Here is a 27,585-nt window from a genome sequence, read left to right as displayed (position 1 = left end):
CTAATTTTCCAAACACCTCCTGTCTGCTGCACAAAAGTGCATGCAGGCAGGACACAACCTCAAAATCTGTTAAATACACCACAGGATGCTAATATTTTCTAATAATTTTAAATTTTTGCTTTTCTTTATCTCCCTTCTTTTATCTTCTGCAGCAACAGCCCTCCATGGAAGCAATGTTTCAATATATGACTTTTAATTAGCATGGGTTTGCAAAGCAAAAATCTTTCTAAAAGTAGACACAACCCATTCCCCAGTGATGTCAGATAAATGATCAGCTTTTAGGCAAAATAACTACAGCAGACAAAATTTCTTAAATTACTTCATTTTTGTCAAATCAGTGTTCAGATCATGTCTCAAAAGGGAGAAAAGGAATTTATGATGACCATCAATGTTTAGAGAGGTAAGGAGCCTCTTGATAAGAAAAAGGGTTTTAATCTTTAAAATCATGGAGGTATTAAATTAGAATGAGCAAAAGCAGGAATTTAAATGAAAAGAGCCAAGACTGTGAATGCTGACACTCACAGGTGGGTGTGTGTGCTCCTGTCCCAACCTATTTTTCTACTTGCTACCTACAGCCAGGAGGGTTTAGCTGTAAATTTTGATAACACTGAGCATGAACAGAAATGTCATGTACTTTATTTTCCAGTTAATAGAGAGAGAACAGATAGAACCACAGCTAATGAAGCTGATCTATAAATTTTTTTCCTATAAATTAATTATGCAGAGAAAAATTAAATTGGAATGGGAAAAAGATCCTGGGAATGTTTAGTTCCATTAACAGCAATGCTGGTGGATGCTCAGGCACTGACTGGCAAAGCCTGAGACTCCTCAGTTCACACCTGCTCAACATGAACTGACACAACTCTCTGCCCACCCTTCCCAGCTTATACAATACCAGATTTCAGTTTTCTTAAAAGGACACATTTGTTGGAGATTGGTTTAATGCAGTTGGTTTGACATTTTAGTCTTCTTTTGATGGAAAAATATTTAATGTGCTCACAGAAAGTCAAGGGGATAAAAGACAGTGAAACAAGAAAACTGAAAAAAAAACCATGATTCTACTGCACTCATGAGGAAAATGTGAGATTGTTCTCACGTTTGGTGGAGAAAGGCAAGAAGTGAAACTTCAGGATCATACCACACTGAATGTGAGGTTTAAACAACAGAACATCATTTTGCCAGTGCAAAATCAGCTTGAAAACAAACAGGGAGGGGTGGCAATTAGAATGAAAAGCTTCCATCATTTTCTTTAGTGGCCAAAGTCCCAAATATCCCATACTGTAAAGACAGAACTGCACAGACACGAGGAAACAAAATTGTATGCATGATATGTATTCAGCTTATCATTGCATGCAATCACAAGTGTTTCAAAAACTGTCCCTATTCTTTATTATACTGAATGATCATTGATTTTATATATTATTATAACACAGTAGTAGAATGCAAGCTAATGGAAAATACCAACATGAACCAAACCAACCATAACCCAAAGTAAATTGAAGTTGCTTCCAGTAGTGCTCCTAATCTGTTATTTTAATCTTTAATGCATTCAAATGTTTACAGAGAAAATCAGTTTCCCTGCTTTTCTTGTACCTTAGTGAAGATATGTTTTATAATGAAAGATTCATCTTTCATTATGATAGATATGACATGTTCTTAAGTAGAATATACTTTTGAGGAATTAATCTTTGCCAAGATTCTGAAGAGATGGACTTAATGAAATATTATGACTGTCTCGAAATCATCACTTAAAATTCACTGAAGTATTTTTCCTTTATTGCCCCTTAGTGAAACTCACACTTGTGGTTTCCAGGAACCTCTTTAGTAAAATTCCATCATAAATTAATTGCCTCAATGGCTGTATCTGCCCTTTTCCTAAGCTCTTTTGTGTAACAGAGTGAATCAGGAGGCCTGAGAGCAGCTATGTGGGAAAGCCTGATCCAAATGCTTCTCCAATGCTTTTTATTTCCTGCAAATATTATCCACAGAATTAACTACTTATACATCCCTTCAGTTTTTGTCAGGATACTGAAGCCAAGAGGTTTTTTGACTGAATACATCTTCAGCCATAAGAAAACTCCTTTAGTGGAGCATTAATTGCACTGTTTTCTCTTACAGATAATTCTTACTGCCTAAAGCTGTAATGTAACACCTTCCTAAACTAGAGCATGGATTCAATCTCCATCCCATCAACATTACAAAATGTTCCAACCTCACACATTTTAAAAAATGTTGTGATAGTTGGTGATCTCACTTGTCCTGCAGAACACACATGGGACTTAGACTGAATCACATTGTTTCAAAATTGTGGTCATTTCTCAATTTAAAGATTTTAGTTCAAAGCAGATGTTTATAAATGATTCCTGGATGAAAAAGGAGGAAAAAAAGAAGCCAAAAAAACAAGCCTGAAGAAGAAGAAGAGAGCTAATACCACAGAAAACAACGTGACCATGAGCTAAGGATAAAAATACCATCAATTTCTTCATCACATTTCTGGAAAATCTTTCCTTCCAGACTCCCTCAGCTCCAGGTTCTTTGGTCACAAATCTAATCTGGACTCTGACAATCCCCCTCCAGACAGCACCAGGGCTGCTTTTGTTATATTCTTCTAGCATCACTGTGATCTGCACCCATTGATTTGATTTCCTCTATGTACGTTCCTTATTTCCCATTCCAAACCAATAGTACTTTTCTCAAAATCCTTTTTCCCTCTAATATATTATTACATGTAAGGGGAAAAAACCCAAAAAAATACCAAAAAAACCCAACAAAGTATAAAAAAATAGTGCAGAGTAGCATCAAAAATGCTGGGATACCATCAACTGCTGCTTGAAAAAATAAAAAGAGCAGTAAGTATGACAAATAAGCATTACAGCTCAGATGTACTGCTTACTAAACTGAAGTATTCATGGCTCTTTTGCATTTGTCCTCACAGAAGTACTTTATTATGATCATTAGAGTAATTAGATGACATTTAAAGTGAGATTGCACAGATTCTGCTCTTGGTGCAGCACTACTAACTGATAAGTAGGGAGATGGAATAAAAAGGACAAATTTATGTAGTACATAAAATTGAGCTGAAGTACATGCCTGTAATAATTTTGGAGGACAGAATCAGAATTTAAAATAGAAAGTTGGACCTTTGTACAATTTAAATTAATCTAGTCCAATTTAAAAGAAGCCTAATCTAATTTTAAACCAGAAAATAATTGGCAAGCAGCAGCCCAGGAGTAGTCAATCTCAATCAGGCAATGACTGCTTCTCACATCCTACTGCTGTGTAACCCCTAGTAGATTTTTCATCACACATCACTGCAAACAAACATAGGATGGTTTGGAAAAAAACAAAATTAGAAAAGTAATTCTAAAATCTGGTAGCTCAAGTACTCTGCAGCATTTTGGCTGACTTTCGACACAGCAGCTCAAGGACTGCCCAGGCTGGACAGTTCCAGCAAGACCAACCAAAATAACAAAGGTGTAAAAACACAAAACAGAAATGGAAGATGTGCAAGGAGAGAAGCAAAGTACTTGTTTATTCAACAAATAATGCTTTTAGGGGCCCATAAGTCATTTAATATCCAAAGGAATCAGGTGACTTGCTAGTAATAAAATTGTTCAACTACTAGAGGCAAATGACAAAAGGCCATCTCTGTAAGTTTTAAATACACTCTGCCACAGATCCTTAACTGAGTATTGGAAAAGGAGCTGGGTATGATGGGCTCTTGTCATCACCTCCCCTGTAGGCAGAAAAATCCCTTTGGGCTGAATGCTGACAAATCCTGGTTTTGTAGCTTGGCACTCATCCCCGTGGCATTGGGACACATCAGCCAAAGCCACAAAAGCCACACTAAGGAAAGACCCTGCAGCTACTAATTACAGGCATAAAATGGAAAGAAATAAGCAAAAAATGGGCAGTGCCATGTCACTATTACTGTTCTCACCACTTCCTCACTTCCCTCCTGAAGCACTGGCTGTTTCAGCTGCCTCCACATGCATGTTCCTACCCAGATCCATCACATTCTGGATCAGATGTCCCCACCCAGCAGTCTCTGAGGGGACAATTAGCCAGGGCCTCCTCGCCAGAACAGCTGGCATCAATGAGCAAGCCAGACAGCATCATTTCTTTAGAATCATGCACAGAGAAAATTGCACTTCTTCTGAAACATTCCAGTAACTATTCCTCATAAACCCATCATTTCTCCTTTGTCCAAACCACATGGAACAAATGGAAAAGTAGCTATACAAAAATTTATTTGCCTCTGCTGTTTTCTGCTACAGTGCATTACTGCATGCCTCCTCCAAATTTTCCTCCTTCCAGGAGGAAGGAATATTGCAAAAGAGAAAATTATGGCTGTCATAACTGGTTGCTCCAAGTGTGTTTCCAAACAACAAACAACCACAATTGCATTTTCCTTCAAATCAAAGCCATATACTCTTTAATTTAGCAAATTTTTGATGAAAATTTTTGTTTTCCTGTATTTCTATGTGACAGCCAGAGAAGTCACCTTTCACCTTGTGCACTGAGACAGTGCCCTCCTTTAACCCGACTGCAAACATAGGGAAGTACATAATGAGAGAATGCAGCTTGGACTGTGGACTTTGAAATGGGGTCCTAGCTCTCTGTTGGAAAAACAATTCGTTCAGACAATTATGCTGAAGTAAATAATAAATATAAAATAGTAAATCCTTGCTATTTTCTGTCTTTGGAAAACCTTAGCTTACCACCAGAAGGGCTTTCCATTCTCTGTATCTAAAATCATTCAGGACAAGGAAGAAACCAAAGCCCAGCCTAAGAAACAAGCTTTTCTGAAAGGAACAAAGCCTAATAACTAAAATCTACACTCCATTTTGTATTCCACACTGCTTCTAACCTATCTCTGCTTTCTCTTAACTAAAGTAGTAATATCTTGTCTCAATAGCTTTCCAAATGCAGCTGATGAAAATAAACCTCATCTATTGAGATTTATTCACCTTTCTTGCCTCTAATAATTCCTCTTTGGCCACTGGGACTGGTGTTAGCTTTTCCCCATTTAGGCACTAGGAAATATATTTGCTTCTGGTGCTATTTCCTGTATCAGTGTTTCCACCATTCAGTTTCAGGGAACAGACCACTCTTGGAAATGAATAATCCATTTTTATCTATAGAAAAAGTTTCATGTAACAGCTACTTATTCTACACATCTTTTGGGACACAAAAGGAAATGTGTTTTTTTAGACACAATTCAGTATTCCATATTTATTTTTCAAGGAATCATGATTTTTATAACTTTAAAATCCAAGGAACAACAAGATACTTTTAGAGATCACACAACACCTCTGACACATTTATCATGCTTAGCTGTAACATAGGCATTAAAATAGGTTCTCACTTCCTTCAATATTTGCAGTTGCCCAATGGCAACAATATTCTTATTTCTTACAGCCTTTAAATATTGCTGTGAAAGTTGTTTTAGCCCTAATATCACACAAAGCTTTGACAGAAATCACAAAAATATTAATACTGTGCTGATATATATTAATTTCTTCTTTAACTGGACTTTCCCTTTAAAAAAGTTCCATCTAAACATTATTGTTGAAATCATTGCATATCCTCATGCAATGATTGCCACATTCTTACCCCAACTTTAGTGCAGCATACTTTGAGAAAAAAAATTGGTTTTAAACACAATCAAAGAATGTATTTTTCTTCCAATACTGCACTTCAAAATTCCAGTGCTGTAGTTGTAACTCTTCAAATATTCAAGGTACTTTATACTGTTTCATTCAACTTATTTCTAGGGCCAGAAAGGGGAAATAGAAGAAAATAACTGAACTTTGGAGTACTATTAAATGCTTTAAGTATTTGGTGTGGTGTACTATCATAGAGAGTGGTATCAGCTTTAAGTAATCTCAAAACTCATCCATTTCATATTTTAAATCAGAAAACAGGACAGGTAAATCAATATTATTTTCCTGGTAGGAATACAATGGGCAACCTCACTTCATGAGTAATAAGCATTAGTTAAAGAGCAGATATGTGATGAAACAACACAAACTCACACAAACACACAGTAAGCGAGAGGAAAATGCATCTGGAAGCCCCTACCTGTGCTCCTGCAGGAGAACTTTGTTTTCTCATCACACACCCTGAGGGTTCCATTGCAGCCCTTCTCATCGCTGCCGTCCTCGCAGTCCTTCTCTCCATCGCAGCGCCACAGCTCCGGCACGCAGCTCCCGTCAGGGCTGCACTGAAACTCCCTCCCGCTGCACCTTCCAGGAGAGGGAGTTTCTTAGAAAAATAAGAATTACATTGAAGAATTTGCTTGTGTGAGTTTGTTATTTTTTTCCATTCCAAGTCTACACTGGCTTAGAATCCTCTTCCTTACCCAAGCCAAAATCAGAGTATAACACTCAAAATACACTATTCCATCCTGTAACTCATCACTCCAACATAAGATTCAGACAAACTCTTTCTTATCCTCCTCACTTACTTCACTCCCCCTCCAACATATGCTCAATACTGATTTTTATTTCCTTTTTCATATCTGTCAGACAGGAAGGAGTTTGGAGGCATAAGGCACAAAGACGATGAAGTTTCCCTGGTGTTTCATAAACCCTGTGCTTAATCCTCAAGCTGCTTTCCCTCATCCTTCCTCCTTCTCCTTTTTTACCCAACAAGGTCCATCTCCTAATGCCCAGCACCTGTGCCCTGACAAGCCCCACAGCTGCTGGTTTGTGCTGTCACAGCGCTGCAGGAGCAGCTGGAGCTGCTCCAAACCCCACGGCAAAGGGGCTTCACTCAGCGCAGCCCTGGAATCAGGGCTGACTGCTTCAAACAATAATTACTGGGAGGTTTTAATTATTCATCACATACATAGCTCTCTAAGCATTTTCTAGCTTATGGCCATTTCAATTTTATTCTTGCTTTTCTTTTCCCAAGCTATTACAACTGTATTTCTATTATTTAAGAACGTACTAACGACAATTGCATGAACTTTAAAGTAATGACATACTTATGGTTCCCTGCTTGTACCAAGAAGCATTATTTGAATCAATTCTTATAGCACTGTTTATAAATATACATTTTATTTTATTTAAAATTGCTTTGTTGGGTTCTTTCCTTACATAATCAACATTCTTGTATTCTATTGTAAAAGGTTAGAGCAAGGCTTTCAGTTTAAAATGGAAATGTACAGGGGTAAAAGTAGGTTGTTCAGTTCCAGACTGATCATTTTGATAGAAATAGATAAAAAAATTACTTTTGTGAATGTATAAAATTAATACGACATTCTGATAATTCATGTAGTTGCATGAGGTGTTGAACTACATTTAAAATATAAAGTTATGGAAAGGGACCAATAACATTGTGTGCAATTACTTTGTTGTGGCAAAAACATTAAGAGGAAAATATGAAAGACATTCCCTCATTCTAATCTGATTATTCTTTGTCTGTTGCCATAAGCATCCTTCCTTTCTCTCCCCAGTCTAATAAATACAATGTATGGCATTTAAATAGGGCTGAAGTTTGTTAAAATGCTTTTATGTTAAAAAACCCAACTCAAAGACTTGCATCACACAAAAAATGAGAGTATTACTGTTCTACTGCATGAGAAAAGCCAGAAAATATCAATAACAACATAAAGAATTCCTCTGTCTCTTCACCTAGACAACATGCATCTCTCCAATAAGACAAACACCACATCTAGCAAAATTCCCTGACTGTAAAACTTAAACCTGACTTCCCAAAACTGTAAAACTTATTTCTCTGTAATACCTGTTCTGTTTTCAAATGCATTCCTCTTCATGATACACTTCTGTGTTATCACATTGCACTTGACATATTTCCCATTCCAGCCTTTACCAAGGTTAAAAGCATCTCCTCTTTTCTCACTGGCTGGGGGTCAGGTATTTATAACAAATTATTCTCTGTATTAAAAACTTGGGAGGGAAAAAAAAATAAAATCTAACCTTCCCTGCTGCAGTTTGTTCTGGTTTCATCACTGAAATCTCCACAGTCATTGTCCCCATCACAGGCCCAGTGCCCTGGGATACATCTGCCATTCTGACACCTGAACTGATCAGCAGAGCACGAGTGAACGCAGCCCAGCTCGTCACTGCCGTCACCGCAGTCATCATCTGCAAACAGCATTTTACAATGTTTTAAAATATAAAAGTTCTGAATGAAATGGGCAAGGAGGGAAAATCATTTTGAAAAAGGCAAAAGATAAAAGCAAATCCAGTAAATAAAGTAGCATGTTTTCTGCCCACAGGCATCAAATTATTGCTAATGCACATAATACTTTAAATGTTATTTACCAACAGCACTCAACTCAGTCATTGCTGGATAGTCTAACCCCTTACTCAGTTATTCAATCAGAGACACCAGCAAGCATGAGAAGCCTGTAGATTTTCTTAATTTCTTTAACTGTGTGTGAAAACCCAGGCTTTCAAACACAGTTGGTTTACTTTATTCTCTGTGATAACCTAAGATAGTTAATCACAGACACAAACAGCTTCATATAAACCAAAATGAAAACCTGACAAATTTCTTTCCAGTGCTATTAAACTTTGTTTCCAAGAGTGCAAAGTGGAGAAAGCACATAAATAATCATGGACTGCAGTTTCTCATTACTCTAATGTTGCAGTTATTACAACAGTCTTAAAGGCAATTCCCTTAATTTGATCGTGGCCATCAAGGGAGGAAGGAAATAAATATGTTATGTGCACTCTAAAGGGTCTCCATGCACAGAAATTCATCAGCACACTGTGATAATTTCGGGAATTTGTCCATTTACAGCTAAAAATTCCTGTCAGACAAATAAAATTATACAAACACCAAATGCTTTGGACCAACCCAATGTTATTAGGACTGAAGCAACATCAATCCCACACCACAAGCTCTGAGAGGAGATTCATTGTAACATTCAAATATGTACTCTTCCAGCCAAAAGAACTAAATACATTATAAAGTTTTGCTGGCCTTCACTCTCAAGAATGCTATTTATTTAACTGAACTTGTCCACGAAAAGCAAAACATCAGATATATTGGTCACCGAAATAATGTTGTTTTCAAAGAGCAGAAAACACTTCCATAAGCAATAGCTTTGCTTTCTTTTTTTTTTTTTTTTAGTAATGAATCATCATACTTCATTCTACATAATATAGTATTTGTACCCATTACAATATCCAATGCCTCATTCCTTATCTGAACCTTCAGTGTTGCTGATTTCTAGGTCAGGTCAGTAATTCTAAAATGCTTTATTTATTCTCTGACCACTTACAAGCCAAGCTGACAAAATGAGTCTCAGAAAAAAAGAACATCAAAGAAGTATTTATGTGATATCCCTCATATTCATTTCAGATATGGAGGACTTGATACTTGCCTGAATCACAGAGCCATTTGCTGCTAATGCATCTTCCATTTCTGCAGATAAACTGAGTTAGTGGCTCACATGTTGGGAATTCTGTGAAAGCGTTCAAAAAGAAATAAAAACTTTTAAACATAATTTAATATTATTCTTCAGTAATATTCTGTCACCTTCCTGTATGCATAAATTACACAAGTGTGCTGTAGCAAACATTTGCACCTTCCAGGTATTGAATCTGGAGTGAGAAAAAGGTGAGACATCAAAAAGAAAAATAAAGTGGCTTCAAACTCTAAATACTGTCCAAACCCTACTTTTCATCAGCATGAAATTCATTCCTCTGTGATAAATGGTCTGGTCCTATATTCCCATCAGGCCAAGGCTGGTTTTCCCACTATGCCAATATTTAAGACTATAGCTTGATGACTGATACCAACTCTATTTTCCATGTGCTTATTTACAGAAGGGTTCTCCAATTGCAACAGCACTGCCAGGAAGAGACAGGAAATGGAGCACTATAAAATGGGAAGGTTAAGTACCAAGCTAAAGAACAGCCAAGAAATAAAGTTACCCTACACTGGGATAATAAAATACAAGATTAAAATGTCAGCCTTCAGAAGCAATTCCTCCCAGCATTCCAGTAAAGCAGTAGAAATCTGAGACAATATTGTTCACAAAGAATTATCTGTATTGAACACAAATTTGTGTTTCTATAACTAACAAATATGCTTCTGAATACAGTAACTTAAATATAGTTTTAATTTTTTCAGACTTTTCTTCTAAAGCCAATGACATAGGTAGATGTGTGCATTTATTGCTAAATACTCTGGAAAATACTGAAGAGATTTATGTAAATTTTTAAAACATGCCACATAAATATAAAACTTTCTTAGGATGAAAACTGAAATAGCTTTGTTTTTACTGAACCTCACAAAGTTTTAGCTCAAAAAGAGTCATACTCTGATGAAGCACTAAACTAAACCAGCTTCATCTGATAACAGATTTAAAATGAAATAGTTTTATTTAAAATTTACATAGACAACACCTAAAATTTAATTGAACAGAAGTGATTATCCTGCTTCAAGGGTGAAAAGGGTAAAGAAAAAAGACACCATTGATGATAACACTTTGTCAGTTACTTCTAGAAAGTTCTTGCTTTTTTTGTTTGGGTAGTTTTTGGTTTTGTTTGTTTGTTTTGGGTTTGTTATTTTTATACATGTAAAGACTACATGTCTTTTTTTTTTTGCCCCATCCCTGCAAGTGCTCAATCCCAGTTTGGATGGAGCTCTGGCTTGGTGGGACACGTCCCTGCCCATGGAAGGGGATGGAACAAAATGGTCTTTAAGGTTCTTTCCAACCCAAACCACCCTGTGCTTCCACACTGCAATGCATCACATTCTGTGATTCTGCATCTGCAGAATTGACAGCTCATTGACCCTCGTGCTCTCAGACTCACAGCAGTCACCAGTGCCCTGCAAAACAAGTGACTATTAAACTCCTTAATTGTTTGGAAGCAGCTGATTAGAGAGAGCACACCCCTCCCTGCAGTATCTCAGCAGAGCAGCAGTCAGCACAGCTGCTGATACTCTCTCATGATAGAACCAAGATTTGTATTTTTTCTGAAAAATACAAGATCAAATATACTTCTGTTGAGGCTCGAAACAGGCTGATTTTATTGACATCTAGAATATGCTGAGGGGGCCCATTGGAGAGGTATGTGGCAGAGATAAATATAATTTTTGAGGGTGGCAGGATTTGATAATGGGCTGTGAATTAAAAAAGCCTTGATTGATCGGCATATTTGGTATTGTAGTTGAAAACTCATTAAATAGAAAATGCTGCATTTGCTTTGGGTTCTATTTATCAGCCAAACAAAGTCTATTGGCCATTTCAGAAACAGTATATTCATTTCATTGGACAAGAGATCCTTATATGTTAGTGAAGAATTTTCCTTTCCCCCCAAAAAACCAAAAATCCACTTACCACAGGATGTCATTTCATCAGTTCCATCTCCACAGTCATCCTCCCTGTCACACAGCCACGACGTTGGGATGCACCGTCCGTTCCCGCAAGAAAACTGATTAACCTGACACGTTCTTGCTGTCAAGACAAAGCACTCCAAAAATACAAGGGAAATGGACGAGATCCATTGGGTCTCTTGGTGGGTGCCTGATTTCAGAAGCTGCAGGGCTGGAGGGCACCTCCTGGCCCGCTGCACCTTTCCCTGCTCTGACTAAACATCGTTCACCTCCTTTGATTCCAGAGAAAACTGAGGTCATCTGCAGGGCTCTGTTCTACCTCTGCTGTGTGTGGAATTATTAGTAGTTTCTTTCTTGTAAAACACCATGAAATTCTAGATGTAACTGTGCAAAGCTAGGTGGTAAAAAAATAATTAATATGCACTAATGCTTGAAGTAAATAAAAATCAGGGCATAAAAATGCCTGATTATTAACAAATATTAACAGGAATATTAGTATTCCTATTAATAGGAATATCCAAGGAATATTAACAACCTGTTTTCCACACCATGAACAATGATCTTGTGAATTTTGTATTTACACAGGAAAATGGGAATTAGCCTGTGTGTGATGTGCCTGGCCTCACTGCTCTTAGAATCCTTGCCTTTGTAAACACTTAACTGCAATCATCCATTAAGGGAATCAATGCATGTCTTTCACCTGAAGAAATAAGGATCATTAAAAAAATTTGTGCTATGTAGCTACAGAAATTACTTTGAAAGTAATGAATTGTAAAATGAATTGTTAAATGTCACTGAAAAGCTAACACAGAAAACTGTCATTATGTGTAATTTTGTTTATTTAAAATTTGAGCCCATAAAAATGCCAGATAGCAACACAAATTTTGATTCCAAATTTAAACTTTTAGAATTCACCTGCATGTTATTCTACACTTTAAAAAATGGCTGATATGTCAAAAACCCCAGTAACTAAAATAATATCTCTTCATTTATTATTTTCAACTACCATTTTCCTTTTTGTTCAGAGAAGTAGCCCAAAACACAAAAGAAGATTCTAAGTTTAAAATATTTCAAAGTATTTTTAAACATTAACTGTGTTTGCCACTGCAGGAATAAATGGAAAAAGAAGACGACAAAATTTGATCCATCACCAACTGACACAGGGTTTAAAAAATGCTCTTCAAATTAGACTCTCACCCTACAAGCAAACAGTTGGATATCAAAGAATATCAAGGCAGTAAGGCAACAGGGAATATTTTAATACACGGTGTGTGTTGTCTTGCAGTGCACTTCAGTTCAAAACACTCATCAGCTTATTGATGGATGGCATGTTGCATATTTGAGATTTAATGTTTGTTTAGAGTACTCTGACAACGAGCACTAAACATCACTTCCACACAAGCAAAGGACAGATTTGGGAATTCCATTATTTACTACAGTGGAATCAGTAAACAATCCTCATCTTGCTATTTGCTTAAAAACCCACTCACCAGTTACTAACTCAGAAATGAAAATAATTTCAAGGCACCGAGTGGAAACTGAATAACTAATTATGCAAAAACTAAATCACCATTAAACAAAATTTACTGGTGATGTGGCACCCATCACGGCATGTTAATTAAAAAAGTTCTAACTGCCAAAAAAGATTTGTACCTCAGAGTTTGTACCTGAGCATTGCTTTGACAGTCAACCCATATGGAGAGATTAAGAGCTGAATAACTTTGGAAAGCACAGGAAAGCACATGGATTAAGTAAAATATAATTTGCATTCCAGCCTCGGTGGTATCAAAATCTGAATTCATTTAAAATGTCAATTATCAGATTAAAAGTAGCAGCTTGGTTCAGTTCAGTTCAAATCAGTCCTGAACTATTCATGGAACTGAAGTTAAAGAACCTGTTTGCACAACCAAGTCAAATTTTTACCTGCACAAGTTTTATTTGATTCGTCTTCGTTATTACCACAATCATTAGCTCCGTCACAAAGCCACCTCTTGGGAATGCAGCGATTATTCTGGCACTTAAACTGATCATCAGGACAGCTGTGATTGACTGTGGAGAAAAAAAAGAGAGGGTTTTTTTCCCCTAAGAAGATAACCTGAGAAAAACAGCTGTGAAATCTGTGAACACATTAAATGCTGTTCCCAGTGATGCAGTTAGTGTGGTTACCTTGTATGTATAACTACCGTGACATAAAGATTGTTCAGCAAACCAGCCAACAACAAACATTGCATTGCTTCAATCATAAATTAAATAATATCTAATAAAGGTGCCAATATGGGGATCCTCTTCTATTAGGTGATAAAAGGGAGCAGCAATTTATGGAGTTGTTTCCTTAAAGAAACACATTCTTAATCACATTTGGGCAGTGCGATGAGGTTTGCAAACTAAAGTGCATATAAACAAAGGAAAACACCAAGGGGAACAGCTGCAAGCTGCTAAGTGCAGACCCAAAATATGACACCACAGTGAGCAGGGATTTGGGCAGGTCATAAAATGCTTCTAAAATGAGGCACATTACTGTCAATGGCCACATATAGATCTGCTGTTTATTCACCATGAAATTGTAGGTGTCAAAAAGTGAAATATGCAACACGGTGTAAAACTAACAGAAAAAAAAATCTGGTATTCAGGAGTGAACAAGTGAGTGAACCTCTCAAACAGGTTTTTGCTGGCTACCAATTCTCAAGGAAAGGATGAAGCTGAATGCACAGGATTTATGTAAATACTATTGGCCTGCTCTTGCAACTGTAGTAAGCGTTTATGTTCTGCTTCTTTCATGCTAATAACATCTATTATTAGCAGATCTTGCTCATCTCGATCTAGACAAGAACAGCAAACTGCACACAGCTCCAAAGGCTGGGTTAAAAATAATCTCCAGCTATTTTTCACCTACCCAGCCGTCCACAGGCTCTTTTTTAAAGTTTAACATACATCTGGAAACAAAGGGTATTTAAAATGAAAGGATGTCTTGCAGGCTTATCCTTGACATTTCAGTAGCTTTTATCTTTGACCTTTCTGCCTATTCTTGCAATTGAAGACGACACAGAGCGAGGGTGATATCAATAGCACACGAACCCTGCTCTGTGTGCAGGGTGCAGAAGCACAGGAAGCACAGATTAATTAATAACCTCAGCAGAAAGGTGTCCCAAATATCCCACTTCCAAAGTTTGCAATGTGACTGGAGAACAAAACTGGGAGCATCCAAGTAAAAAAATCACAAGTTGAAGAATTATTAATTTGACTTCAATATTTGACATAGATACTGCTTTAAATGGTTGTTAAGCTTTTGCTCATATATATTTAGTAACGTGTATTCTACTCATAATTGTGAATATTTCAAACTCATAAAGAACTATTGGAGTTGCCATGGCAACTGCTGAGAAGAGATCAATGTTATCACACTGGCCATGTAAACTATAGATCACGTTCAGGTTATTATTTCATTTCTATTTGTATAAATCCTCAGAGAATTGCAAGCTTTGATCAATGAACTGGTCTTCCTCACACTAACTTAAAAGACAATCAAGTCAAATCTGCTGAAAGATTTTCCTTCTCTCTCTCTTTATTAGCTGAATTAGCTGAGCTCCTTAATTTAAGTGCAGGAAATGCTGGTTTCAAAACAAAATGAGAGTAAGCACTACAATTCACAACTAGGAAAATATTTTTTGAAATATAACTGAAATCAGCAATGGCTACCACATGGGAGCTACCAAAATCCATAAACACTGTAAAAAAAAGTAAAAAAAAAAAAACCACAATGAAAGAAAACAATCCAAAACTGGCCATTTACCAGCCATATGGCAAAAGGTCTGGGCATTACAGAGGACAACAAGATCAGTTTGTATCAGCAGAATCAGCCGTGTGAAGCAGGCAAGATTTACCCAAGGGTGAATAAACAATCACAGTTCACAAACACATTCTCTCAGCCTAAACATCTTCACAAAGGCCTCAGCAGAAATACACACATCCAGTTTTGGACATCCAAACCCTAGAATCACTTCAGAAAAGAGCAATGAAGTCTAAAAAAAACCTGCCATAATTCACTAGGAAAAAAAAAAAAAAAAACAAAACCAAAAAAATTCAACAAAACACTAACAAAACCCCAGAACAGTTTAGAGTTGCTTGGTCTCAAAAAGATAAGAGACTATGAAAAGAGTTTTCAGCCTCAACGATACTGCAGAGCAGAGGAGTGTTCATGTCTACAACTGATTGGGAGAAGTATTGTACTTTCATTTCAGTAAAAGAGATTTGGTTTAGAGAAATGATCTACGGACAGAAATAGAAAGCTTTGTGACAAACAGAGTAAGGAAGAGGATTCTCAGTGCTGCAACACTTAATTTTAAAGCAGGCTACTTAAGAATCTTCCAGAAATGACAGGGACATAATTGGTACATTTTCTATTGTTTTTCATTTCAACAGTGGAACTCCTCTACAGCTAAAATAATATATCTCTCGTAAAACCATAACTTTAAAGACAACGCACATTAATACTCTAAGTCATGTAGAGATCTGAGTTTTGGTTTTGTTGCTGGATTGGTTTTTTTGGGGGAGTTTTGTGAAGGAGGTGATTTGTTTACTTTGTTTGTTTGAATACTTGTAGGGGTTTTGGTTTTGTTTGTTTTTGCCTTTTTTTCCTGAGGAGTTTTGGATTTTTTTTTTTAAGAAATGCATTATATAATCTCAGAAATTTTTATGGTTGGAAGGGACCTGCTAAAATCCCCTGGCATAATTCCCTACTTAAGCAAGGTCAGATAGAACAGGTTTTTCACAACCATGTCCATAGAAATTTCAAGCATCTCCACAGACAGAAACTCCACAACCAGTTTGGGGAATATATTCCAGTGTCTGACAGTTAAAAATTGTTATCTTTCAGATGTTCAGATAAAATTAATGCTTTTCAGTTTGTGCCCATTACCTCTTGTCCTGCTGGTGACATTACCAAGAAGAGCCTGGCTCCCTTTTTTCATTCCCTCCCATAGAGTGCTATACTGTGACCCATATAAGAAATAGAGAAAAACAAAGCAAAAACCACCAATATTTAAAGAATCAAGAATGACAATGCCAACCCCAAAAGATGACTGCTCTGGCACTGTGCTATCCAACGAGTGCACCAGAGAGATTTGAAAGGGCTGCCATTATTGCACACAGGAAAAGAAGGAAATGAAAGATTTGCAGGAACGGCTGCAGGGTGATTGGATGATTGCTTTAGTTTGGCTGCATGGCTTGGATTGCAATCCCTGAAGCTGAGCATGGGTTGTGGGTGAAAGGGAAGTGCCTACGTACAGCAGATCTCCGAGTGCTCGTCGCTGCCGTCCAGGCAGTCGTCGTCGCCGTCGCAGCGCCAGCGCTCCTGGATGCAGCGCTTGTTGCTGCACTGGAACTGCTCCGCCTTGCACAGCTGGGGCAGCACTTCTCCCTCTTTAACTGGGGAAAACATCCAACAAGAACAGCTCTTTATCTGCTTGGTACAGCCAGAACGCAATACTGCCCCTACATAAATATATATCACAGAACTCACAGAATCACTGGGTTGGAAGAGACCTCCAAGATCATTGAGTCCAACCCAGCTCCAACACCTCAACTAAACCCTGGCACCCAGTGCCACGTGCAGGCTTTGCTAAACACACTCAGGGATGGGGACTCCACCCAGGCAGCCATTCCAGAACATTATCACCTTTTCCATGAAAAATCCTTTTTCTTAATATCCAACCTATATTTCCCTTGGTACAGCTTGAGACTGTGTCCTCTGGTTGTGTCAGTGCTGCCTGGAGAAAGAACCAACCCCACCTGACTACAACCACCTTTCAGGGAGTTGTAGCAAATGATAAGGTCAGCCCTGAGTCTCTTTTCCTTCAGGCTAAACACCTCCAGCTCCCTCAGGGGTTCCTCACAGGGTTTGTGTTCCCAGCCCCTCTCCAGCCTCGTTGCCTTCTCTGGATATGCTCAAGTGTCTCAACGTCCTTCCCAAACTGAGGCAAATATCAACTCTTGTCCTTGCACTTCAGAACGTTTTTACCTAAACTCAGTGCATCTCAGGTAATTCCACCTGAAGCCTGTAGTGGCAAACATATCTGAGTGTGTGGATGAAGGAATGAACTTTTAATAAACAGAAAAAACTCTGAACAGAACAGCACTCAAACTGGTTTTTGAATTGGTGCTTCGATTACAGTGTAAAGTATCAGTTTAAATATTGCAATACCTCATCAACAGCAAATAGGAAGTAGTCTGACAGACATTGGTCAAATTCTGGTGCACATTTACAGATAGGAAATGATGACTAAAAAGCTGATTCTTGTATCCAAGCAACAACTCAAACACCTGCATTATGCTGTGGTACAGACCCAGCAGAGAAGAAAGGATAAAATTCTGCTGGGGTAGAGTTAAGTAGCGAACTAGAAGCCTATTAATAAATCCAGGCAGATGTTCTCCTCCATATGAGGTTCAGAATGCTTCACGTGAAAATGGCACACATGAGTCCAAGACCCTCTGAGGAATACCAGTATCCTTGGAAAGAGCCAGGCAGTGATGGGTGTTGGGAAAAATCCAGGAAACCTGCCTCATTCCAATCTCAAAGTCTCTAACCCCTCTTCCTAATGGCTATATCCCATCTTACCAGTGAGGAGTCCCCATTCCAGTAACTTCTGCTAAAAAGAAAAAGAGCTTTTTTATAAAGAAAAGTGATGGCTCTGCCTGGTCATTGCAGGTTCCATAATGTTCATCATGTTATGAAATAATCCTTATGCTTTAGCCATCTCTACTAAACTTACTACTGGAGACTTATGTAAAATGTTACAATTAATTTCAAGAAATACATCAATGAGACTTTAAAAAGACAGAGAAAATTTTTAGAAAGATAAAACAAGTCTAAACATTTTAAAGAAGAGATAGCTGTAGTACGTGGCAAGTTATTATTTTAATTGAAATCCCCACTGTTTATTAGAGCAACTTTTATCATTTTTTCCATGAAGATATATAAATGAAAGATGAAAGACAGCAATATTTGCACAGTCTGTGTAAGAATCTATCATACATAAATACATCTGCTTGATGTGCTTTATGAACAGTTTCACCATGAACATTTCAATGTCAGATTTCTGTTTGACATACTTAGAAAAATTTGAAAACTGTTCATATGTATTTTATTTTACAATTATATGGATCCATTTATGATATTTTTAAAGATTTCTGTGAACTATTTAAGTGCTTTATCATGTCAGATATACTGAAATATTTTCCAATGCATTTTATCCTTAAATAGTGTACTTAATATTCTATTTTCTTTGGTAAAGCTTTTATAATCTGTAAACTGTAAACTAGAATATTTATTCAAGCAATATTTCTTTGTCTTATAGACCCTCTAGGAGGCCACACTTTCTTGTTTTATTTTCATGTCTGACTTGATCCCTTAACAGCAGCATCAACTCAGATATTCTGTAAGAATCTTACTCATGCAGGTTGTACTGTTTTCCTCCAAAAGCTGATTATCAGCACAGGCACAAACTCTGCCTCCAGGAATGGCCAAACAAAGAGTGCTGCAGCCTCCATTATTAACACGACAGGCATTATCACCTGGGAAAAGAAATAAAAAGCAACTTTAACAGCCATGCTAGGACTAAACAATGGAGTTTTTAGTTACCCGTTTTTTTTCTTTAGCAAAAGAAACAAATGAAGAAATTTTAGCAATTACTTTTCTCTTGTGTTAGGAGCACATTATCTCACATATTTTGGTTACTGCAGGTTATAATATTTAAAGATAATTAGTTAAAGATCACAATACAATAATAATAATAATAATAATAATAATAATAATAATAATAGTAACAGTACCACCACAAAAACCTGCACCACCAGCTCACAGCATTTTATCTGCCTGTTTTATGAAAGAAACAAATACTGCAAAATATTTGGCACAGCTACATGCACGCAGTGGCTTCAAGGAATCCAACAGCAGATAAAGGAATGTTCTGAAGTTAATTGACATCTGTACACAATAAAAAAATGTGGCTACAAATGCAGATTACGGGAAAAAAGAGAGAAAACAAAAGGATAAAGAGATTTAGGGCAGATAGAACACAGGCAAATATTCCACTACTCTTTTCTGAGCACATCTGCCATTGCTGTGCTTTGCTTTTCTGTGTTATTGCTCCTTCCCCAAGCTGTTCCCATGAAAACACTGACAGCTGCCAGGTGTTTCACCATCCACCCTCACCTCCTCACTCCTGAGACAACCAGACTTCAGTCACTGAGAGCCCACAAATGTCCCAATTTCTGTTTGTGCCACTTTGGTCACTTTGGTCAATCTGCACTGCTGGGACACCCAGCGTCCCGTGAGCAAAGCTCTGCTGATTCCAGGTGCTGATGAGAAGTGATTATGATCAAGGAAGATAGAAAACTTCACTGCTAAACCTTTAAACTAAAACTTTTTTTTTTTTTTCATTTTCCTGTTCTAGCAGTTCCTCCTTTTAAAGCTGTAGAAAACATTTATCAGCTTGCTGGCCTGAACCAGACTGCATACAATTCCCTCTCCTCAAAGATCCTCACTTCATTTTTCCTAGAAAACATAATATTAAGTTCTCATGGAGCTATGAACATGGATAATAAAGTGTCCCATCAGAGCCAGTCCTGCAGGTGCAGGGAAATCTCTTTAAATTATCAAATGAACATCAGACAATTAACACATAATTTAAGATTTTGAAAATTTTTATATTTTAAGATGTACCTTAATATGTCTTACAATATTGAGCAGCGTTTAATAACCCTTTTCTATACTTTTTCTGATCCACCATACACAACATTTCTTAGAAGAAAATGTTCTTTAAGGATGAACATTCCTTAATGAACAAAGTCCATTAAGGACCCAGTGAACTTTTAAATAAAATTGGGCAAAATGATTAATACAGAATGATGGGAAAGGCCATTGTGGTACTTGTACGTTCAGTGGAGAGGGTGTGAGTGAGATGACAAGAACACAGCTCCACAACCAGGGAAAATGGGAATTCTCTGAGAAGTCTGAGGGCTTGATCACAATTTTAGAAAGAGCTTAGACTGGACACTCAATACACATTATTAGATCCTGACTTCAAGTCTGAGACTATGATTAAACCACTAAAATAATCAACTGTTACAGCTATGTTCACCAAAACTGAAATATTATGAACAAAACATCAAAAAAAACTAAGAAATGTATTTGAGTCCAAATTTTGGAAAAGCTCAGGTAAAACAAAGCCTCAGAAAAAGTAACCTTGAAAGTCTCTCCATCTTTACAGGGCCATCACTGTACAAATCAAAGGATGTCAGTAACACAAAGATTTTAAAAGTTCTCAGAAGCTGCCAAAATAAACAAACCAAAATACAATCTTCAAAAGTGACTCCAAAATTACATGGCACAAGTCAAAACATTTGCAGTGATTTAATTAAAGCATGCACATGAGTTTGTCATCTCACTAAAAGAGAATAAACCCACAGAAAAAAAGACTATTTCAGCCAAATATAGAAACACATGATGATTCTGAAGCCCAGTTAAAGCTGAAAATAAATATATAAAAATTAAATCACTAGATCAAAGTCAAATGGTCCATCTTGAAGATGAAAAGTTCCTACTTAACCTCATAATTGGGATGACAAACTCCTGCACAGAGGGTTATGCGCTAGGTAAAGTGATAAAAGAGGGGATGATGACAAGGAAAAGAGAAGTAACAAGAGTTAAAGCAAAAAGATCCAAGATAAAAAGGTTTATAAAGTGCAGTCCTCAACCTGAAGGTGCAATGAGACCTTCAGTCCCATCAGTCTTGCTGAAGAGACTCCTAGGCTTAAATGTCTCCCAAAACACAGTTCAAGTAGGTTAAGCCTCTTTATTGAACAAGCTGTAGGACCTGTAAAACTATCAAATATTTGAGGGATTAAATTTCCTCAACTACAATTCCTAACAGCTATGGTTGCTCTTAAAGTAGCCCCAACCTTTTAAAATACTTTCTAAGCTATTATCATATTTCTCATATTTTGACAGCTTTTAAAACAGTTGTTGCCCTGTTGATTGCATGTGAATAAATTAGGCCAATTCCATTTTAATTAGCTAAAAAATTCGTCCAGAGCTAAACCAATTACAACAATGTAATTGCATTTCAGTCCTCGTTCTCAAGGAAAAAAAAACAAAACAGAAACCATGCATATTTGTTTAATCTTTTCATTTAAGAGATACACTGAAGTATTTATTGCATTTGTAGCTTTTTATGAACCCAACCTCAAGCACTGTTGAATTGGGCAAGCCCACTCTTAGGATCACCCACCACACAAGAGGAGCAGCAGCCTGGAGCTCCAGCTCTTCTTTGCAATCTGAGGAGTTAAAACATTCGCTGATTTCAAAAGAGACTTCTTTAACTGCTGTAAATTCACTTACACCGGAATTATTTACATGGGAGCAGCAATCCAGCCATTCAAAGCATTGGAAATACCTGCAGGGTCATATTCTGAGTGTAAATCCAACTCCTATGATTACTATGCCCTACCTTCCCATATTTTATGATGCACAGAGATCCCAAGACGCAGCCTAAGAAAGTAAGGTAAATTCTAACCTCTGAAAGTGAGTGAAAAACAAAAAAACAAACAAAAATTCCTCCTCAAGGGGATCATGCCTCATGAGAGAGAAATGAAAAACACCTCTCCTGGAGGAGATCCCAAAAGCTTCACGTCCCTACCCAAAGCACAAAGCAAAGCAGGATTGGAACAGTATCCTGGAAAAGCTCCCCTAAAAAATGCCAGTGTGAACTGAACCATGCCCAAATGAAATGACAGATTCTGCTTGTGTGACAAGACCATCAGCATCAAAGCAATCCCCTCAAAAGATCACAGCCAAAATTTCTGAGGTGTGTGCATGTTACAGCATGTTATATCTTTAATATACAACTTGTCTATAAAGTGGTTTTTTGTGGTTTTCTCTGTACAACAATTCAGCCTTGAGCCTGCTCTTTTACAAGGAAAACATGCACACACACACAAATAGTTTCTTTCAAAGAAATTTTTATGCTCCTTTGGGAGCAATGGCAAGATCAACCTCACTAAGCATGACAAAAAGGGAAGTTCCTAAAGGCTGCAGTTAGCTTACAAAATTCCAATTACAATTTCAAACAAAGAATATATTAACAAGCCAAATTCCCTCCCTTAAGACTTTAGCTCCTTCAGCAAAACTGTCTAAGAGGCAATACTTTCTCTCTCTGGTGTCAGCTTATTTGGAAGCCAACAGCAACTGCATTAAATGCCCCTTTTTTCCAAAAAATAAAGGAATTTTCTGAGAACCAAATAAGGCAGCAGTCATACTGAACTCAAACACTGCATCCTCTATTAGCAGGGACAGCATTCTGAAATTTGGCCACCTTGAGGGTAGATTAGAGCCCAGATTTTGCCTTAAAAACACCAACCAAACAAAACCCACAGTAAATACAAGAAAAACCCCCAAAAAACTATACTTTTATATGTCTTTGAATGTCAGAGAGAGTCCCTGAAAAGCAGCTGTGGTAAGAGGAACACTGCTGCAGCAACCCTGACTTAGCACAGTGCTACACAGAACAGCTTGGCTTAGTGAAAGAAAATTTAGATGCTGCAGTACCAGAAAAGAGAAAATTTAGACAATAAAAAAATAATCCTGTAAACAGTATTTTATCTGTATTAATTCCTGATGCTTATTTTTATGTTTGCTAACAGACAAAATAATCTGGTAATTAGAAATATGCTTTAACCAAGGCAAGCAAATAAATACTCAACAACTCATAGGGATGCTGCGTGTAGTAAATGGAATTCAAAGTTTCCTTCAGTAAAACACATTTTTATCTTTACCTGTAGAGTAGCCATTTTATTTTCTAAATTCCATCCATGCAAACTTATGGCTTTTATCTCATTTCTCTACTGATACAAGTAGCAACAACTATGGATTTTTCCACTACTCTCAAGTAACTACTTTTATCCTGTGCAGCATAGAGTGTTGATTGTAGACCAAGATGGGGGAGCAAATTAAAAAAAAAGACAAAAAAATGCAGGCAGGATCTACGATCTTATTTAAGAAAAGGCAAATGTAATCACATATTTTGTATCTATGAGCCAATGCAGATACGTTTTCCTCTGTAATTGATACTTGCACAGTATCTCTTGGTCACACAAGGAAAAAAGGGCAATAAAGGCAGAGTGAATGCACAGAAGGAATTCAGACAGGAATAATGCTCTGATTCACTTTTTAGTATTTATGAGATAATAAATTTCTGCTTCAATGGACTGAAACTCTGGAGAGTAACTTTCTCATACCACAACCCCTATTTGTTTTTCTATTTTTGTTCATCCAGTCACCTCAAAATGCTTGGAAACTCTAAGGGAAAATGTCCTTTAATAACAAAACTCTGGAGAAACTGTACGAGTACCTTGCTGTTTGCGTGGATCATAAATCTGGAGCCCAAACAAAGGTGGCCTCTCACTTCTCAGCAGTGTCACATTCCTTGTTACCAGATCCAACTGGAAAATTGACCCATTCATGTAATCTGTCCAGTATATATAATTTCCATGGTGTGACAGTCCAAAAGGATGATTCAAATCTTTTCCATTGTAGACTACCTGCAATTAATTAGTGGTAGGTGAGCATCAGCAAGGTTAAAAGAATCTTTAATTTTTTAGAGATGGTAAAACAAGAAATAGGAAAACAGAGATCATTACTGTCACAAACACAACAACCTACTGCAATAAAATGAAATAAAGAGTGCAAAGCCCTTCTGTGCAGGAGAACCAATATCTAACTTGTAAAAAAAAAAAAAACTTATGTAAAGTTTTTATAAATATATATATAAATTCACTTTGAGTGGCCCCCATCAGAGAACACAGGAAGTGGTGGAGTCTCTAATCCTGGGAGGATCTACCTTGTCTATTTCTAGACACAACCCCAAGAAAACAAGAAGATAAAGACAACTAAAATACTCTTTTGAGGTGATTGACAAATATCATCCCCTTTTACCCTTTAAATTTTCTCATTAGGCTTGAAATCCTATAGTCAAAGCTCCCCATCTCTGAACTGCTTTTGATCCAAATTCATCAATCAGTCAATAATCTGACAGGTATTAGTGGAATTAAGGACCTCCCTATGTCCCAAAATCTTTACTGTATTAAAGAATTATAGATGTGACTGATCCAGATAAATTTTGACCAAAATAACCTATAATTAAATACAAATGATTAAACATGAAAAACAAGTATCTTATAGTTATTTTCAGCTACATAAATTCAAGTAGTTAAGCATTTTTTGTTACATCTCAGGATTATTGAAAACTCACTTAAAAAAAAAAAAAAAGAACCATTCTGTGGCACACTTCAAAACAAAACCTGTAGACATGTGTTTCTTATTATTCACCAGTCACTAATTTCATGAACCAGATGGTAAAACTTCCCCAAATTATCAGACTCCAGTTTGAGCCTTAACCATTGTCAAAGTCTCTTATTCTGTGCTTGTTGCTTCTACAAACCCACACAGAATGACTGCACAGACTTGTATCCAGCTAGTAAAGGCACTAGTAGCAACTAAAGCAATCTCTCTCTATCTCTAATAGTATTTGCTGAGTGCTGCCCCTCTGAATATTGCCAAAAATGCTCAAGAGGGGCACAGAGACTCAGAAAAACCCATCCAGCAAAGTTCGAGGAAAAGCTTGTCTCTGGCAAAGCCAAAAAGAAAGGGTTTTTCTACTGAAGAGCTCTTTGCAGCTTCATGGCTCAATCCAAATATAACTCATTGGCACACGAGAAAAATAGGTAAAAAAAATAAAATAAAAGCCAGGTTTTGGTGTCACTAGGACAGAGGAAAACCTTAAGCTGTGTTTCAGCCTCTCACTGGAGACTGCCACAAGGTTCCAGCAGAGGTGACACAGGACAGGCTGTGGGTTCCACAGAGTTTAAAATCCTTGGGAAGTATTTTAAGACATGAGAAAAAATAGGTAAAAAAATTAAATAAAAGTCAGGTTTAGTGTCACTTAGGCCAGAGGAACACCCTAAGCTGTGTTTCAGCCTCTCACTGGAGACTGCCACCATGGTTCCAGCAGAGGTGACGCGGGACACGCCGCGGGTTCCGCAGACTTTAAAATCCTTGGGAAGTATTTTAACACAACACAATAAAATCCAGAGACAGAACATGCCCGAGGCAAACCATCAGCCTTTCTCTTTTACCTTTCTGTCAGTCCCATTCAAATAGATCCTTTCAATGTGATCATAATAGGCGTCACACCAGTAGAGCACGTTGGCGCGGTAATCCAGAGTTAAACCATTTGGCCAGAGCATCTTTGATGTGACAAAAACCTGCCGGCTGTAGCCATCCATCCAGGCCTTCTCAATCCTCCCCACGCTGGCATCTATTTCATCTTCCTCCCAGTCTGTCCAATACATCCATCTGGGGAATTACAGAAATGAGCATTCACATCCCATTTTTATCAGGTGAATTGTACCGCAGGCTTTCAGCAGCAGCTCTGCCAAGACAGAGCAATTTTGAGTTTTTTGTGTTTCTTTCCATTGCTGTTTCTGCAGCTCTGTTTACTGTCCCTGACCACTGGATGCTGCTGAAGTGACACTTATGTTATTTTGCTCATATTGTGATAAATTACATGAATACCAGAGAACCAAAAGACAAGAAAAGTGAAAGAATTAAGACCTTATTTATTCCCACCAGAATTATAGGGTTTCTTTGTTTGTTGTTTTTTTTAAACCATTACTTGTATTGACTTTGTCAAAAACCTCACATTTACAGTGAGCTGGTTCTGGCCAGGTCAATTTGCCTTTGTGATGTAAATATCCTTTTTATTACACCTAATTCTATCAAAGAAGTTGCAGCACAATAATTATTTGCACTCTGGTTTTAGAGCTAAAGGATAACCTTGACGTTCTGTGAACTTCATGAAAGCAGCTAAATCACTCAGAAAAGCGTAAGGTGCACTTTCCATCACAAAAATGTTTAGAAACAGTTGCTGTGAAAATTAGTTGAAAAAGAGCTAACAGGCAATTTGAGCATAGTTTTAGGGTTTATAGTAGAGCAGTATAGATTATAGTTTGGTTAAAAAAAAACAAACAAAGTCTGAAAGAAAGGCACCAATGTTACTTTGGAAAAGTTTAAAAAAATCTATTAACTCCTCTAAAAGTATTGACTCAGAGGAATTCTATGAGCCATTCTCTACTGGAAACTACAAAATAAACCTTTCCTTATTTAATTATTCTGAATATCGTATTCTATTACAGAATTTGCCCTTGAAAACAGTGATTTCAACCATTTCAAATATGCAACTTGAACTTGTACAAAAACAGAGGGTAAAAAATATGCTAAGAAACCACTTTTCTTTTTTCTTTTTTTTTTTTAACATGTTTTTCCCTAAGGAAATGAGTTAATGGGAAGAAACATTTAGAAACTTGTAAGCACTCTGTGAATCATCTCAGATTGTATCACATAAAGTCACATCATTCCATAAATGCAAACATTTGCCCGACAGCAGATGTTTACTTTTAGTCAAACCTAGGACTTCAATTAATAAGCAAAAACATCATGCCAATCTTAAACCTATTTGTTCATTCTGCTTTAATTGCTATTAATATACCTCACCTTTTCTTTCACCAGATTCATGTTTCTGAAATACCTTCTGTGATCCTAACCCATTAACCATTTAATTGGCCTGTACTTGGAAGAATAAAGTCCTGGAATTTAAATACTGCAAAGGAATGATACATTGAAGTAAAAAAAAAAAATTATTATCACATCTATGTAAATTATATCAAATCTAGTGGTCAAGAAAAGTATTTAAATGCACTTTTATGTATAAGGATAATTTGATATTTATGAGAAATTGGAAAAAGAAAAAGAAAAATTGCATTACACAAGTTTGCAGATTTTCACATGCAGCTTTTTTGTTTACTTCTCATTTCTCTCTAATCTCTCCCTAGAAGGTTGTTTTGGGTTCTGTAAATGTTTCTGTAAATATGTGTAAAGAACATCGGTCTATTTTTGATCCACAAGCTTTACAAACTCCATTGCATGTTTGACTCTTAACAGCACTAGGTTTAATCACAGAATTATAAACCCTGCACATGCCCTGAGGCTGAGGTCAATATGGCACTTATTTTATTGGGAGACAAAATATGTTTTACAAATATTTACATGACTTCTCAATAGCAATTACTGAGCTTTTCCCCATTAACTTTTTGTCTGTCCTTATCCCATTTATCCTGTCATAAGCTAAACCTGCTCACAGTGACAGGCATTTA

The 27,585-nt window shown here is 37.0% G+C and overlaps 1 protein-coding gene across 6 annotated transcripts in view; it reads right to left on the bottom strand.

Moving 5' to 3' along the window:
- LRP1B (LDL receptor related protein 1B) overlaps nucleotides 1–27,585 on the bottom strand; it is a 639,076-nt gene that overhangs the window by 188,247 nt on the left and 423,244 nt on the right. For all 6 annotated transcript variants that reach the window (XM_074547868.1, XM_074547870.1, XM_074547871.1 and 3 more), the window contains exons 13-21: nucleotides 25,510–25,729; nucleotides 23,727–23,916; nucleotides 18,769–18,891; nucleotides 16,606–16,746; nucleotides 13,246–13,371; nucleotides 11,327–11,443; nucleotides 9,362–9,442; nucleotides 7,947–8,114; nucleotides 6,085–6,267 (exon numbers count right to left, since the gene is read on the bottom strand). In XM_074547868.1, the coding sequence (XP_074403969.1) occupies nucleotides 6,085–6,267; nucleotides 7,947–8,114; nucleotides 9,362–9,442; nucleotides 11,327–11,443; nucleotides 13,246–13,371; nucleotides 16,606–16,746; nucleotides 18,769–18,891; nucleotides 23,727–23,916; nucleotides 25,510–25,729 (1,349 nt within the window). The remainder of the gene's footprint in view (nucleotides 1–6,084; nucleotides 6,268–7,946; nucleotides 8,115–9,361; nucleotides 9,443–11,326; nucleotides 11,444–13,245; nucleotides 13,372–16,605; nucleotides 16,747–18,768; nucleotides 18,892–23,726; nucleotides 23,917–25,509; nucleotides 25,730–27,585) is intronic.

The sequence above is a fragment of the Zonotrichia albicollis genome, chromosome 10 (assembly GCF_047830755.1).
Source record: "Zonotrichia albicollis isolate bZonAlb1 chromosome 10, bZonAlb1.hap1, whole genome shotgun sequence".
NCBI lineage: Eukaryota > Metazoa > Chordata > Aves > Passeriformes > Passerellidae > Zonotrichia > Zonotrichia albicollis.
Note: the sequence above shows the minus strand (reverse complement) of the source record. Positions and strands in the feature narration are given on the sequence as shown.